Raw genomic sequence first — 17,515 nt, forward strand, 5'->3', positions numbered from 1 at the left:
TGTACTAGTTCCCTAGGGCTGCCGTAACAAAGTACCACAAACTGAGAGGCTTAAAACAACAGAAATTAGGTATGGAACTTGGTAAACTGTAAGCTGAAGACCAATCACATTTGCTACACAGGCTGCCTGAACACTGTGACCATCTCTCCAGATGGATCCCTCCATGCTTCTGGAGGCAAGGATGGCCAGGCCAAGTTGTGGAACCTCAACAAAGGCAAGCACCTTCACACGCTAGATGGTGGGAACCTCATCAACGCCCTGTGCTTCAGTCCTAAATGCTACTGGCTCTGTGCTGCCGCTGGCTCAGCATCAAGATCTGGGACTTGGAGGGCAAAATTATTGTAGATGAATTGGAGCAAGAAGTTATCAGGACCAGCAGCAAGGCAGAACCACCCCCCCCAGTGGACCTCTCTGGCCTGGCCTGCTGATGGCCGGACTGTTTGCTGGCTACATGGACCACCTGGTGTGAGTGTGGCAGGTGACCCTCGGCACCCACTAGAAACATGGCAGAGCTTTAAAAATAAAAAACTGGTTTTCTGAAGAAGAAAAAACCCCAGAAATCTATTCTCTCCCAGGTGGAGAGACTAGAAGTCTGACATCAAGGTGTCGGCAGGGCCATGCTCTCTCCGATGGCTCTAGGGTAGGATCCTTCCTTGCTTCATCCGGGATTGTCTGCTGACAACCTTTAGCATCCTTTGGCGGTGCTCAGCTTATAGATGTATCACTCCAATCTCTGCCCCTGCTTTCACTGGCTGTCTTCCTCATGTATGTGTGTCTAACTTGTCTTCCCTCTATGTGTATCTCTTTTCCTCTTCTTATAAGGACACCAGTCCTATTGGATTAGAGCCCACCCTAATGACCTCATCTTAACCTGATTACATCTGCAAAGATCCTATTTCCTGATAAGATCACATTCACAGGTACCAGGGGTTAGGACTTCAGGAACACATCTACAGGAACACATCTTTTGTGGTGGGGGGACACAGTTCAACCAATAACGAACATCAACCGACCTTGTTCACTAAAGTCATTGCATAAACCAGCAACTCCGTGTCGACCCCATCCTTTTCCTCCAGGATTTCCATGATATTTGACCAAGGTTTGACTCCTAGGAATAAAGCAAAACTCATTAGAAACAGCAAGTCAACACTCCTTGTCCAATTCACATCACAGTTTATCCAGAGACATCACCCAATGATGGCAGTGCCTTTCAGTCACCACATTTCAAAGCATGACACAATTCTTAGGATGGACTTGAATATGTTTCCAATTAGGTGACGATATACCATGTCATCCTTGTCTACTTGAAAATGTATACTCTTCAGTGTCAGGATGCCTACCAGTTTGTTTGAAAAGTTCCCTTTATACTAAATAGGTGATTTTTAAAAAATCCATTCGAATGCAGCTTTTTTTAGACCATGCATTTTACTCTCCAAGTGTGGAAATTCTTTGTAAGTACTCTCTGTATGTCCATCTCCTGCAAGGAAAGGGGACACAGGAGAGCTTTACAGTCACTCAAGCAATGGACTTCAAACAATAACTGTGAAACGTCCATCTAGCAAACATTTCAAGAACAGAAGTATATTATATTCAATCAAGGCACAAATAACTATTTAAACATCAACCAGGTACCAAGGAACTGGGTCTCTGGGAGTCTGTCATCAAGAGGTTATAATCAAATGGAACAGTTAGGCCTAAGTACAGGAACACACCTCAGCACAGGGTAAAAGCCCTTAGAAGGCAAAGCGCTTAGCCAAGCCTGTCACTCAGCAAGGGAGGTCTGTCTCTTGCAGTGCGATGGTCGAGGAAGGTTTGGTGCAAGAGGTGACTCCTCAGTGGAGCTCCTGGGGGAGGCTCCTGGAGGCTGTCCCGTGGCTCCAGGGAGGGCAGGGAAACCCTCCACGTTCAGGATCGCCAAGCCAAGGCCAAGGCCACAAAGGGTACACGACATCCTGATGTGATTTCCTACGCTGGAGATAAACATCTGCAGTGAAGTGTTGCCTTGCCCTTGGCGTGGCAGTGTGGAACGTGCAGCTCTTTCCTGCTTTCTCTATAAAGATCTCAAAGGGATATGGCTTATTTTTGCTGAAAAAGTAAAGTCTGAAATAACCTAAAACCAGTGGGTTCCAAATGCTGATTCATGGATGGGTTATGTCAGAGCTGATTTCCTGGCCTTGAGAACAAAAGCTCCCCAAGGGCAGTGATGTGTCCTGTCTTATCTCTGTGCCCTTGGCAGAGTGCCCGGCACATAGTAGGTGCTCAATAAAATGTCTGACTAGTGACTGGAGACCCCTGAGAGGGCATGGGTGGGTTAAACTGGGGCAGTTTTAAAAGAGCCAGAGGGTTAAATGCACACAGTAAGAAAAGAAGAGAAGACAGGAGAATTTTAAAAGGAATAGGCACCTACTATACAATGTGAAAGACACAGATGTAGTCTGATGTACAGGCTGTTGGTGCTCCCAGCCAGGGAACAAAAAGCCTTTTCCTTTGGACTAGCTGCCCAGTTGGTCCAAACTATGAACCTATGGACTAAGCTTCTATGACCCTCTGTTATTGTGAACACAAAAGCATGATCCTTTGCCTGCTAACTGTTGAAAATTCTTGAAATTCTTGAAATTCTTGAAAATTATCTTCTTGCTGATCTTTATCATCAAACTATTTTGAAGTCCACACCTGTTCTCCAAAGCCCAGCGAAGTAACTGCTTCCGCCCTCAAGACAATCAGTGTGGTCAGTAGGTCATGGGTCTCACTGTCCAGGAATCGGTCAAGCATTCCAAGTGCCTTTGCTCATGTTTATAACAAGGACAACTTCCGTCATTCACACTCACACCCGACCTCAGTACAAAACACGAAAACACGAGTTCTACTGGGCTCCCCACATATGCGTAAAGAAAAGCCTGTGCAAGAGGGAGAGCATCAGTGCGAAGGGTTCCTAGTGGGGCTCGGGGGTCCAGAACTGCTTCCTGATTCCTTACTTTGGGGTCACACATGTCAAACAGGGCCTGGGGAAGGAAAAGCCAAGAAGCAACCACAGGCATCCCAGAGAGAGGGATGTACCTGGACTATCTCCTCTCTTCCTCTCTCTCTCATGCAGACACACATATCTGTGCACTAGTTTATCCATTATAATGAAAACACTCAAACACTGGTTTAATTAAAAATCGTGTTCTTCAGCTGTAATATCTGACTCCCTTCTTATCATTTAAGGATTTCAAGACTGGAAATTTGCATGTATTCATACACTGTTGGGATAAGTGTTCACTGTCCTTTGACTGTTTGGGGACCAGGAAATAGAAACTTTTTAGAAGAATGAAGGGGAAGGGGAAGAAACCTTCTAGTTCAACACAAATAGCCCTGGCAGGGCTCCAGCTGGCCTGTATCAAGCACCAGCAGTCGTAACTGTCCCAAGAGCTGCCACCTGTCAGAACTAAATGGTCCAGTTCACCCCTACCACCATCACCTTTGTTGCTCCATTTGGGGTTTACGTGTGTGTATGTGTAGGTAGGGGATGGTCCGGTATTAGAATCATAAACCACACGATCTTCCCCCTTCACATAACAGAGAACGAAACCGAGCCCCAAAGTAGTGGAACGAACAGAGGCTAGAGAGACGCGTCTAACCTGGCGGGATCGGATCCACCCTAGAGGCTCACTGTGAGGTGTCATGGAGGTAGAGCACTTTGTCGATTCTCCTGAGCACTGATGGAGAACGTCAGGAGACAGTAATTTCCTTCATCATCATCCGTCTCCCTCCAACTCCACCTCCCCTTCCTCCACCCCAAACACTGCAGTGAGTGTAGGTTCCATGACAGCCTGGCTTTTCTCTGATGTTTGCAAGCACATGGCTGGCACTTATAAATTCGTCAAACAAATGAGTTTTATACGAAGAACACTTAGAACAGCGTGTGTTGCGTGGCAGGCACTCGAACAGCAGTAGCCACCACTGCAGTGGTGGTGGGTGGAGGACACCCACATGGACCCATAGGCCTTCCACACGGGCTCCCAGGCCGGAGTCCTCCCCCCACCAAACTGCAGCACTCCTCCCTCAACCCAGAATAAACCGCTCAGCACTTCTCCCTCTTGCTCTCCCCCCGAGTCTCTGTATTAAACCCAAAAGAAAAGAGTAAGCTATTTTGCACGATGCCTTGTACACAAGTTGGTCTAACGCTCAAATACAAGGTCCCAGCAGCACGTTCCAAGCCTTTCAGCGTGATCAATGAACACTTAACAGGTATGCTTCTGTTCTAAGCAGCAATGGAAACAGAGCTTGAGTTCTGCCCACTCTAACCTCCACCATGCTCTGTGCATTCTTCACAGAGCAATGTATCCCTGCGCAGAAGTCAGAGACGGGATCGCTTGAAAAGACGGCTGGATTCCTTTTCCCCTGTTAATCATGTGTTAGACACATGTTTAAAAATTATGTCATATCTCATCACCTCACATTCAAATGAAAAATGGAACTTCTTCAAAAGCAGTGCTGAACCAAATTAGCAGGACTCAAGATTTATGACTGAAATTTCAAAATAAGTTACCCAGTCCGTGGGTAACAAAGTAAGTGCCGCCCCCTGTGTCTGAGAGGCAAACTCATACAATCAGAGGGAGGGGCACCCCGCCCAGGGGAGCAGAGGGTTCTCGACCAGTTTCCTGTTGATCACCACAGCGAAGGTCCCCAGGAAAGGAAGTCTCTGATGATAGCAAAATGACAAAGCAAGGCCCCCCCGTGGGCTTCCATGAGTGCTTACTGCCTTTCTCTCTTCCTGCCTGGCCCCATCCACTAGGAAGGGAAACTGACTTGAAGATGCAGGCAAAACAGTTGCCCCTGGGACTTCCCTGGTGGTCCGGTGGTAAAGAATCCGCCTTCCAATGCAGGGGACGCGGGTTAGATCCCTGGGCAGGGAGCTAAGATCCCACATGTCGCAGGGCAACTAAGCCCGCGCGCCACAACTACTGAGCTTGTGCGCCTCAACTAGAGAGACTGCGTGCCGCAAACTACAGAGCCCACATGCTCTGGAACCTGTGCACTACAGCTACAGAGCCCACACGCTCTGGAGCCTGTGCGCCATAACTAGAGAGAGAAAAAAACCCTGCATGCCACCATTAGAGAGAAGCCCGCGTGCCACAACGAAAGTTCCCTCATGCCTCAACGAAGGTCCCGCATGCCACAACCAAGACCCCATGCAGCCAAAAATAAATAAATAAATAATAAATCTGAAAAAAATAAAAGAGTCTGCCCCTGCAGTATGTGCAGACAGGTGTGACACTGAGCCATGCCCTAGAGACTAACTCCAATCCACCATTTCATTCTAGCCCCTGAACCAAAGGGGCAATTGCCGGGATCAAATGGGGCCCGTTTAATTTTCATTAATTCATGCATATTTATTAGTCTCTATGAAACACCTAGATCCCTCAGCTTTTATTGCTGCTCCCTAACCGGCCCACTCTTGGCCTAACAGCAAATTGTCACAAATGAACACTTCTGGTTAACCCACGTGTGGGATGTGTGATGTTTATAAAGCAACCAGAGGAATCTGTTCTCAGACAACTTCATCTGCCGTAGGCGGTAGTAATTTTTGAGGTGTTTTAGCTCATTTGTTGATTTTCTTTGCTGATTCTTTAAACTTAACAGTTTTCATCATCCAAAAGAATTCCTTTCTACTAAAAAAGTCTATAACATGCCCATTCTCCACCCTATCTCCCCCAAAATGAGTCTAAAGCCACCTTGAAGAGTCAAATTTATGGCTTATTTATAAACTTGTGTGGAAATGGACGTACTCGGCTGGCCCTCAGTCACCTCCGGCACGTCTGTCTACCTGCTGGTCCAGCTGAGAGGGCACTGGAGAGCGAGAGCAGCTGCTAAGCTTGCCAGGTGGAAACACACCTGCTAGTCATGCTGCTTCCTGCAGAAGAGCATGACATATTTAAGAATTTTTTTTCTTTTTTCTTTTTTTTTCTTCCGGTACGCGGGCCTCTCACCGCCGCGGCCCCTCCCGCCGCGGAGCACAGGCTCCGGACGCGCAGGCCCAGCGGCCATGGCTCACGGGCCCAGCCGCTCCGCGGCATGTGGGATCTTCCCGGACCAGGACACGAACCCGCGTCCACTGCATCGGCAGGCAGACCCCCAACCACTGCACCACCAGGGAAGCCCGAGCATGACATATTTAGATGTCCAATTCCAGCACAGGGTTCAGGAACAATTTTACTAGCAGTAAAAGAGGATGATGTTATATGTATATGTTAAAATCATGGCCAAGACCACACATGCCATAGAGAAACATGGGAATGAACCACACGCGATAAGCTATTGGCTGAGTTTTTCCGTCAGTGTTGTTCCTTTCTGTTCTCAGCCACTAGTGCTCAGTAGCAGACAGGTGACAGCACTTGCCAGAAGCTTAAGAAATTTTATAGGCAAAAATCGTGACGTTAAAGAAACAATCCCTTGGCTGTTTTGATTTTATATTTTTACAAATTGGGGAAAAATGGCCATTGTTTTGTCTTGGAGGAGAGAGTATAGCTGAGAGCCTCTGACTGGGTCTGCAGGTAGAGTCTTGGGGGTAGGGTGCCCTCGGGATCACTCCTCTACCTCTACAACATGCCCTCCATGAAATGTGCAGTCCGAGGAAGGAAGGTCACAAGAAGGTTGTTCCCTCTAACATGGCGCCCATGACAAGGGCCCATGGGTTACCTGAAATTTAGGACAGGAAAATGAAGAGTCTGCTACTTGTCCTAAAGCAACCCCCAGAGTTGTAGGATGGAGTATGAATCTTCCAAGGACAGATGAAAGGACTGGCCTCTCTCTCTCCACAAATACCCACCTTTGGCCTTAGGCCTCATTGACTGGCCCTGGGAAACCCGGCCTGGCTTCTGAGCCATTGGGAGCCTTCATTAGGATTCTCAGGGAGTCCCACTGATCTGCTCTTGAGGCCACGAGGGTCTTCATACTCGTACTTCAGATGGCAACAGGCTGTGGCAGAAAGAAACCTGCCCCTGTCTGGGATCCACTTTCCAGACTCACAGCCCCCGACCACACACTAGGGACTGCCTCTGTGATACACCTACACACAGGCCTGGAGTCCCCTCCAGCCTGCAATCCACCGAGCTGGGGACTGAGGTCTGCCTGTGTGTTTGTGGGAAAAGTGCGGGAGCCCAGCCCACGGTCCTGGATGGCTTTCATTAACTTGTATTCAAACTTTCAAAGCAACTAGTAAGCTGCTTTCTTTCATCTTTGGATTCAGCCCTGGATGTGGGTCTCTGAGCAATGCTAAGTCAGAGACACAAGTGGTTTGAATCGAAGAGGACTATTTAGGTCTCTCATTCCTTTTTTTTTGTTTTGTTTTTTGTTTTTGTTTTTAGTTTTTTTTTTGGTACGCGGGCCTCTCACTGTTGTGGCCTCTCCCGTTGTGGAGCACAGGCTCCGGACGCACAGCCTCAGCGGCCATGGCTCATGGGCCCAGCCACTCCGCGGCATGTGGGATCTTCCCGTACCGGGGCCCGAACCCATGTCCCCTGCATCGGCAGGCGGACTCCCAACCACTGCGCCACCAGGGAAGCCCTCTCATTCCTTTTTGACAGTTGTCCCTCGGCTGACTTGTTCATAAACATGTGTGCACATGCAGAGACACACAAAACCATACACCAACATGTTAACGACAATTCTCTCTGGTGAGATTAGAGGTGATTTTTTACGGTCTCCTTTACATTGTTTTTCCCAAATTTTCTACAGCGTGTTACTGTTATAAAAAAAAAAAAATTAATGTTATCATGTTTTTGTTCTTGTTAGAGTCTTTGTGGGGATGATAATATTAATAAAAATGTCCTACTGAGGAACAAAACCAAAATATTTTTAAAAGAACAAAACACCCCATTTTAGCTTCAGGCTTCACAGTATTATAGGAGCCACGGCCTGCTTTACAGTAAACTGAATCCAAAGCTCATTCGTCATCAAGTGTGTACAGCAGGCCTGCCTGCTATGGGCCAGCCAGGTACTGGGACACCAAGAAGAGACAGACACCCTGCCCTTGAGCAGGGCACACACTCATGGGAGACGGGCAGTGACAAGAGCACAGCAGAGAAAAGGGACGCGTGAGGGCTTTGAGAGCATACGCCCATCTGATCCAAGATAGGGAGGGTGTGCTGCAAGTCGGGTAGGAGGCGGAGGTGACGGGTGGACAGGGGCTAGATGGTGAAGCGTCAGGTCCTAATCCTGTGGGCACCGGGAAGCCACTGGCGGGCTTTAGATGGAAAACGATGTGGCCGAATTTGTGCTTCAGAAGAATCCTCCAATAGCAGAGGGGAGGGTGGGCATGCCGGGGAAGGGAGAACATTCAAGGAACATCTGGGGTCAGAGCCAACCAAGCAGGTGTGAGGGGAAGAGAGGAGGGAGTTCGAGTGATCCCAACAGGATGGGAAAAGAGGATAAGGAACTGGTGCTGTGTGTTCAGTCGTGGAGGCTGAAGACAGCATAAAGATAAGCTGGGTTAGCTTTATGGGTTAGCCCAGCAGTGCTCTTCTTTCACTGTTCCCTCCCTAACCTAATCTTTGTACACTTAACTATCCTAAAATATATGTTTCCTGCAGTGGGAAGTCCACACAAAGGGAATTCTGTTCATTCTTAATTCTGTTTTGAACACGTAAAAAGTGGAAGCCTTCTTACATTAGGGGCTTCTACTTCGATGACATAGTGGGCAGGGACCACTCACCCCTTTTTGTGTCGACAGCAGAGACGGCCTGAATCAGAAGAGGTGCATTGGACTCCGAGTACTCCACAAACACCAGCAGCAGCTTCAGGGCCGTCTTCACCACCAGGCGGAACTGCAGAGAAAAGATACAACCATCGTGTAGCTGCAGACACGGCGGGGATGCCTGAAAGCTTCGTCCTAACAGCAGCTGGCACCCAGCCCCTCTTCTCAGCAACGACACAGATTCCTTCACTGGACGCCTCAGAAGGCAGGCGTTAGTATAGTCTCCATTGCACAGGTTAGGAAACTTGAGCGCACAGAGTCCCCTGCCCAAGATTGCACAGCTAGAAATAGAATCCGAATTTGAACACAAGGCCTTTGGCCCCAGAGCTCACACCAGTGGTCTCTCAGCAAACGAGGTAACAGCTGCTGGGTTGGTTACTTCATTTTATCCAGACTAGATCATTCTGAAGTAGAACCATCGATTCTCATTTTTCTGGCGAGGAAGCAGGCACAGCAGGTTAAATGACTTGTCCAGGGTCACAATAGGTCCCCTGAACCAAGTCTTGGCCCTTAAAACTGCAGAGAGGTCTGCCTGGGGCCTCACCCCACAGTCCTGGGCCCAGAGCACTGCACTCACCAGGAGCCCCACGGAGCCCAGGGGCCCTCTCTCACGCGGGCCGAGGGTCACTCACCCATAGAAATTCCATAACCTCCCAGCTGATGCTACCACAGATCCCTAACTCAGCTCAGCAGCTGGGGGACTGTGGCAGCCTGGGGGTTCCAGCTCAGCTCCCTGCCCATTCCCGCAGGTGCTGCAGCTGCTACCTCCACCCACAGTCTCCTTTCCTGCACCCCACTTCCTTCCAAGAACCTCCTTCTCAGGGAACTCACACACCAACTTCCTCCTGGAAATGGGTTCAAATCTTGCTTCTGAGAAACAGCAAACCTTCCTCGGGGCTGCTCCTCCCACCTGCAGCAGGTGTCTGGGCAGCGCCCCGCCCCCCACCAGCAGAAAGCACTTTCTAGGGGACAGGGGCTGATCTGCATCGTGTCTGAAGGGCCTGGAACTACAGCTGGCACAGAATGGGCTCAGCCATGTTTGCTCGCTGAATGAATGGATCAGGTAAGGACCAGCCAATCAGCCCACGTCCCCTCGCCCCACCCCCGTGGCTGTGGAGAATCGGCTCCAGGCTCTCCACTCACTCTGCAGCGCAGAAAGGCCCAGTGACCCCGTGGGCATCAGCTCATATCGAATTATTAGGGGCACATGTACGCACTAGGGGAGAACTGGAGCCCTGCACACGCCGCGGGAAACAGCGTGAAACCACCACCCACCCACAGTCATTTCTCCAAATACATGCACCTCCCTCTACCCCTTGCCCCTTCTCCTCTGTCCTACTTCCCTAGTAAACCAGCTTGCTTTTCCTTGATTCCACATCTCTCTCCAGCCAGTGCCCTGGTTCCCAGCTCCAAGTTATAGGAGAACATTTCAAAAGAGTTGCCACCCTCCCTGGCGCCCCTTCCTCACTTCCCATGGACTCCTCAATCCAATCTGACAGGGCTTCTACCTCCACCGCGCAGATTACATTACTCTTGTCAAGGCTGCTGATGACCTCCGTGTTGGTCAGTGCTTACTCTTCTGTGCTCATTCTGGCTCAACCCTCAGCAGCACGTGACACGATCAACGGCTCCCTCCAGAAACAATTTCCTCTCGCCATGGCCGACCACAGTCTCCTACCTGGGTGGCTCCTCCTCCAGGAGGAGCTCAACCTCCAGGTGTGGGAAGGCCTCAGAGCTCACTACTCCCCCTGGTCCCTTGCCGTGCACTCTCTCTTGGTGAGTTGATCCAGGCTCTTAGTTTTAAGGCCCATCTATGACTCAGTGCTCTCCAGGCCTGGCCCCTGACATCGCCACTCGAATGCTGACAGGCCCTCAAATTCAATATGGCCCAAAGAGAACTCTTGATTGGCACTCATGCTCATTCCATCCCACAGACCACTGCCAGCATGTTCCTTCCACAGCCCCCACCTCAGGACAAGGCCCCGCCATCCACTGAGTACAAGCGGGAGTCACCCTGCCCTTCCCCCACCCAATCCTACGACGACGCCATCGTCCAGGGCTGTCAGCGGCTGTCCTTGCCCTGACTCCATCCACATCTCCATCTCCCTGTCCACCATGAGAGCCTCCTAAGTCCTCCTGGGCTTGTCACCTGAGGTCCATTCTCCACATTGCCGCCAGAGGGAACCGGGCACTCTCAACCCTCTATTCGCTCCGCGTCACATTCAGGGTGGAATCCACCCCGTGGGCTTTACGTCTCTGCCAAGCTCTCTGACCTCATCTCCCGTCACTCTCCCTCTGCCCACGGAGCTTCCATTAGCCACCTTTCTTTAGTCATGTGACCATGCGCTTTTCACACGCTGAAGCTTGTGCATGACTCAGTGTTCTCATCGGCTATTCCCTAACCAGTCACCACAGGACTGGCCTTTCCTTATCCTTCAGGTCTGAGAAATTTCCCCTCATGGGAAGTGGCTTCCTGACTACTTCATCTAAAGGAGCCCCCTGGTCACTCACATCACCCTGTTCTATTTTCTTCACATCCTTTATCATGACCTGAAATCGCTACATACAAGTTTGTTCACCTGATGTTCCTCTGTTGCCCCCGACTAGAGCAGAACCTACCTGGTGGCGGAGATGCTACTTTATTTGACACACAGGAAACAGCGTCTGCCCCGAGGAACTACTGGGTCAGTACTGCACACGAAGGGCAGGCCGGCGCGCCCTTTTCACCGAGGTCTGCTCTGCACACCCAACCACTAATGTATGTGTAGCCAGCCTCGTATCCCCCACTCCACGCCCCGACAACTTCACGGAGGACAACCAGCGTATTGGGCTTCTGTCCTCATGGCGACATCCTTATCGCAGTGGCACCTGAGTTCTTCTGAGGGCTTTGAGCTCTTTAGAACGTTTTCAACTTCATAACCTGAGTCCCACATTCTCTGCTCTCCCTGACTGAGAACAGACTAAATTCCAAAGTATTTTTCTCAGCAGCTACAAGGTTGGGGGCAGGAGGGGAAGGCATGGCATGATGAACTGTGCTATCTTTGTACGTTGAGAGCTGAAAAAAATTTCTTCAAGTAAATAAAACAACCCAGCAAGCCCAGGCTTGGCGCCCTCCTCAGTGGGTACACTATTATTATGTGGTTTAAGCCTCCTCAGTGCCTTCGTGGGAAAGAACCTGGCTGCTGCCCAGCCCACTCCCCCATCAGCTGGTCTCAGCAGGACCCCCTTCTGGGCATCTCTGTGGTCACGGGGCCTTGGCCGGCATGATCCCAGGGACCCACTCTCCCATATGAGGCTCTCTAAGTAAGAAACCACTGACTGTTTTCTCAGGGAGCCTTCTTTCTCTATTAGTCTCAACATGCCTATTCATGTCATCTTCTCCTTTGCAATAAAGGCTCTGTTTAGAGATCTTTTGGCACTGTTGTTTTATTTTTTTTAAATCCCTAAACTCTTCTGATTCATGATTTTAGGTTTCTACAAATTTGGCTTCTACTGAGTCTAAGTGGACATTTATTTATGTTTGGAAGACTTACTATGTGAAATTAATCACAAACATATTAGATAGTTAAACTACTTTAGAAAAAGAGCATTAGCACGTTAATTTTATGGAAATGGATGGTACTAATTGCAAGCATGTCCCAACTAACCATCAAAATACATCCAGCAGGAGGACTCCTGATAAATACCTCACTAACATTACTGCACAGACTTGAAAGTAATAAAAGTGCCTGACTTCAAAAGATTTCTACATCAAACCCTTACTTTTCCAGAAATCACTTAATTTGATGCCCTCCAGAACCTGGAAAGCTATCAAAACCCTCCAAAACCTTGGAATAGCCACAATGGAGGCCACACAGCCATTCCTCCAAGTCCAAACACGCTGCTCATCTCAAAGCTCTTAAAAATCCACACCTGGTGCCACAGCACTTATCCTAAGACACGTTCGAACAGGAGTGGCCACTGAGCTTCCCGACCTGCTGAGAAGAGGCAAACCAGAGGCCAGGCCCTGGCCTGGAGAGGCAGGCCCACTGTGGCGGCAGGAGCAAGGACCGCAAATGAGGGGGCGGGAACAAGCGGCTTGGATGCCAGCACACACTCCACTGCGTGGCTCAGACACTGAAGACTTCTCAAAGGGCAGTGACACTCCAAGGACATTTCATCTCTGCCTGGTGCTCCTTCATGTTCTAATGAGGGGTTTCATTGCAATGACTCACAGGCTCAAACACCGGCCTATCCATCTAACACTGAGGGAAAATCAGTAACAATAGACTCTCATTCCTGTGGAGCATCAATCGCTTGGGAAGACAAAGCAACTGGTCACAAAACAGTTAAACACGGCAACATGGAGTCAGCCTCAGAAGCAGTGGCTCTAAGACCAACCAGATGCTGGGGTAGTAGATTCCCCACATCCAGAGGTTCTGAGTGGCCCTTGCTAAGGCTACTGCAGAAGGAATTCAGAACCCGGACGGGGGTGAACTGGCTGAGCCCATTTAAAGTCCCTCTGAATCCCAAGAGGCTCTGCTTCTTCTTTCAATGTCTTGAGTGCCTTCAGATGCCCAGCACCCAGCGAGGTTCCCTGAGGGAGTCAGGAAGCTGTAGCCCTGCCTTTAAGGAGATGGTCACCCTGCTGTGGAGAGAGGACTCAGAACACCTCCATACCACACAACTGAAAGCATTACCGTGTTAAGGGCCCTCCGAGCCAGGCTGCTGAGAACAGAGAGCGCTTCCCAGAGCAGGGCCCTTGCAGTGGGGAGAAGAGACAGTTGGACAGGCTCAGGGCTGATCCAGCCGCCCTTCGGGGCTTCCATGGTGCAGAAGAGCCATGTGACAACCTGTGGGTTCCTGCTAACACAAATAAGCCCTCTTTTTTAGGATTGGAGGAAACACACTGGGGGTCGAGATTCAGCCTTTGGGCTACACATTACCTACTTTTTATATACAGTCGACCCTTGAATAACCCTTTGAATTGCGCAGGTCCACTTATATGCAGATTTTTTTCAAAAGTAAGTACTACAGTATTACATGATCCATGGCTGGTTGAATCCACAGGGGCAGAACAATGGATACAGGACCGAGGATACAGAGGAACCACAAATACGGAGCGCTGACTAATTCATACATGGATTTTTGACTCCTAGGAGGGTCTGTGTCCCTAACCTCTGTGTAATTTAAAGGTCAACTATAATTACATTCTAGGAAAAACTAGTACTGTAGTCTATTTTAGCGCCGTCCATTATAATAAATTATGCTTTATATTGCTTTAAAGCATGCAGCTAAATCACAGTATATAACAGGAATCTGAGCCAACCCCTTTGCACAAGGACAGGCACATGCAGCCAGCACTGAACTGTGCTTCTCACAAGTATGAGCCTTACTCTTGGCTGCAGCGGTCATTCTCACTCTGCTCCTACACAGCGTAAAATAGGGGCCATGAGGCTTCAGAGGAACAAGGATGCCTGATGACCCAGGGATGCAGCACTTGTCAGGTCAAGCCTCAGTCAGGGACCGAGCTTCCATGAACAACTGCATGAACAACTCGGGACTCCCGCGTCACCTCCGTGTCAGGGAGGCAGGGACTGAGAGTAGGAGGATGGTGTCCACACAGTGCTTGGCTGGATTTTGGTTTTGGTTTTTTTTTTAATTTTCCGGGTCAACCCACAGGGAGGGCGTGGAGTCAGCCTGTACAGAACCCGGGTGTTTAGGTTTTGGATAAAATGTAACCATCAGATGTATGGAAAAGGAATAAAAGGCAGCTTCTCAATACTTCTGCACTTAAAAGCAAACCAGAACTCCCTTCATGTTTTATTGTACTTAGAGAAAAGCAACAACTACACTTAGCAGGTCAAATATGCTGTTTATTAGGCAGAAATAAAAGTATTCCCCGAAATCTCCAAATTCCTACTCCTCTTCTAAAATTCAGCAACCATAAAAAGAAAACAATTTCCAAACCTCAGGATTTAAATTACAAAGGGGGTTAGAAAGACATGCTTCATTCTGTTTGTTTCATTTTCCACTAAAAAAGAATATGTTATAGAAGGGGATGCTGGTTATTAAAACTGAATTCAAAATTGTAAGGTTAACTGGACCCACAAAGCTTTGCCACTTTGCTTACAAGCTTACCAGAACTAAGAATATACTAAATATTTTAACAACAACAAAAAATTCAAGTGACTTAAGATACTTATCTTTAAGAACTTCTCTTAAACATATACTTAAGCTCAGAACTCCTAAGCGAAAAGCTCAGAATGCGCCCGGAAGCTTCTGTAACTGGTTATCTAACAGATACCTTGGACTGCAAATCTTTCCCCTTTTGTGATGTTGTCTGCCAAATGAGGTGGATCTTATCAGAAATAAAGTATGGGCCCAAATATATTCCCTGAGTCCAGAATTCTGAGCTGTGGCTTTCAGGTTTCTTGAGGGGAGGGGTGAACACACTAAGGCTGGCACACCTGCCAGGACAGGAAGTCACCTGCCTCAAACCCTGATGGCCGACCTGTTTATGACCCAGGGCAATTTGCAGAAAGGGAATCAACTTGGTGATTAACGGAGTAGCCAAGTGTGAGGCTGGTAACCCCTTAAGTTTTTACTAGTCAGTGGTAGGAAATCTTACAGAATGTAAAATACAGAAGACTATTCAAAAATAATTCAAATAAATGTCAAAATAGTAAATAATGCTACCAATGAACATGTTCTATTGAGATAAAATTCTAGGGTTTAGCTGGAGGTTTCTTAAAGTATAATGACTAAAAGTGGACAAGACCAGAAAACATCCACTGTGCTAACTTTCCCTTAGGAGACTCAGTGTAACTATGAAGAGTTAGTTGCTAACAGGTAACATAAATCCACTGTTGTTAACTAAGCACTCCCGAAAACCCTGCACTGAAATACTGCCTGAGGGAACACCTTGACAGTATCTGATGAAGGGGGGAATCAATCAGGGTGGGGACTTTTCCCATGAGTGATATCTCCATCTTCAGATGCAAAATCTCCTGGTCTAGGAGGCTATGTGACTTGTCACGCAGCTAATTTCTGGAGGAAGTCAAAGAAAAACCAGGCCTATCTGATTCTTTCTACTATACTATAGGGAGCCCCATCTTTCCCTCTGGTGCAAAAACATAAGCCTTGGGGAAATGTGACACATATCCTTCTCCAAGGAATAATCAAAGTTAAAGAACTTTCTTATATAAATAGCTAGCTCTGGAAACATGACAGTGGACAACAAGCAAACCTCAGGAATGGTGAATGTGCTACTGGCAAGAATTCGGCAGTCAGCTCACATCTCCTTGGATGGGTGGAGAAGGCGGGCAGGTGAGTGCTGGCAGGTGGAGAGAGGCTGCGGGGATGCGGGTGAGCGGTGCTGGCAAAGGCAGACCTGAGCTTGTAGGGCTATTCCCAGGGCGGCTCCAGGAAGCCTATGCTTCTTCCAGTCCTCCTGTCCACCCAACTCTCTAAGAACATCTCTTCCTAAGGAACGGCATATCGGCTACCGTGGGGTTTTTACATCACCCCAAATGTCTTCCATATTAGAACCACCCATTCTTACTCTCTCCAGCAGCTAGAACACAGCTGCTAGTCCTTGGCCGCATTTCCTAAAAGGGCAGAAGGGTCAAAATCCCACCCCTGCTCCTGTTTCTCCCATTTACGTTCACAGGGGAACTTGTCTGTGTAAAACAGTAAGCTGCCGTTCTGGTTTATCGATAAGCCTCTGGAGAGTTGTGGTTCCTTCCACATATCGGCTCCCTGAAGTAGATCATCTCAGAGTGGATTGAAGAAGCTGCTGTTCCAGCTTTGTGGCTGGAGACTCATCCTGGACCACGGGGTCCCCTCAACCTGCTGGCTCGTTTAAGTTCTGGCTTGAACCTCTGGCCTCTCCCTCTTCCCAAACAATGACTAGTAAAAACTTCCTTTTTTTTCCCTTCCACTGAGATTATCCGCATATGGGGGCATCCAAGAGATCAAATCAGTGAGAATTAGTTTTCTGGGTGTATGGAGCCAAATAACCAGCAAAAGAGCAATAGCTATAAAGGGGAGGCTGGCTCTTTGCACACATAATATCTCTGACACACATATTACTTGAACCTGCCACTACAACCTGTGGAATTTTAAAAATCTTACCTAATGAAATATTGATAAACATGGAAAAAACTGAAATACAACCTCATTCACTGAATGTGTTTTCATGAAGACACAAAGAAGCTCTATAGTGCGTAATTAGAAACAATTTGATTTTACAATATGAGAAAAATCAAATAAATTATAGTACACTTGTATGATTAAATATTACATAGGCATTAAATGTTATGTTTTGAAATGCCATAATAATACAGGAAAATGCTTATAATATATTCAGAGTTAACTACGTAAGAATATTTCAAAGAAAAAGAGTAGAAAGAAACGTACAAAGTTAACAATCTTTATATCTATATAGTAGCATTTCGGTGATTTTTACTTTTTTTTTTGTATTTCTAAAGTCTTATACAAAGAGAATATATTACTCTTATAATCATAAAAAAATCAGTAAAAGTTTTTAAAGGTTATTTTTTAATATCAAGATTTCATATTATACCAATAAACTTTAGCTATTTTTTTTTCAATTTGCTATGATTAACTGCATCATGAAATTAGTTTTAATCCAAATTTCTATTAATAAAATACATATTAATTCAAGTAATTTGGAAAGATTAAACATAAAAATCTGATAGAATTCATTGCCTGAGTAGACCTCATGGTATTTTATTTATCGTGTTTTTAAATATACAAAATTGAACCTCTGGCTCC

At 47.6% G+C, this 17,515-nt stretch overlaps 1 protein-coding gene across 1 annotated transcript in view; it reads right to left on the reverse strand.

Annotated features, from left to right (window-relative positions):
* The window catches only part of FHOD3 (formin homology 2 domain containing 3), a 429,142-nt gene that overhangs the window by 185,356 nt on the left and 226,271 nt on the right, over positions 1–17,515 (reverse strand). Inside the window, 2 exon segments of the mRNA XM_024764148.1 lie at positions 1,014–1,108; positions 8,696–8,807. Coding sequence (XP_024619916.1) covers positions 1,014–1,108; positions 8,696–8,807 — 207 coding nt within the window.

The sequence above is a fragment of the Neophocaena asiaeorientalis genome, unplaced genomic scaffold, assembly GCF_003031525.2.
Source record: "Neophocaena asiaeorientalis asiaeorientalis breed wild unplaced genomic scaffold, Neophocaena_asiaeorientalis_V1.1 scaffold670, whole genome shotgun sequence".
Taxonomy (NCBI): Eukaryota; Metazoa; Chordata; class Mammalia; order Artiodactyla; family Phocoenidae; genus Neophocaena; species Neophocaena asiaeorientalis.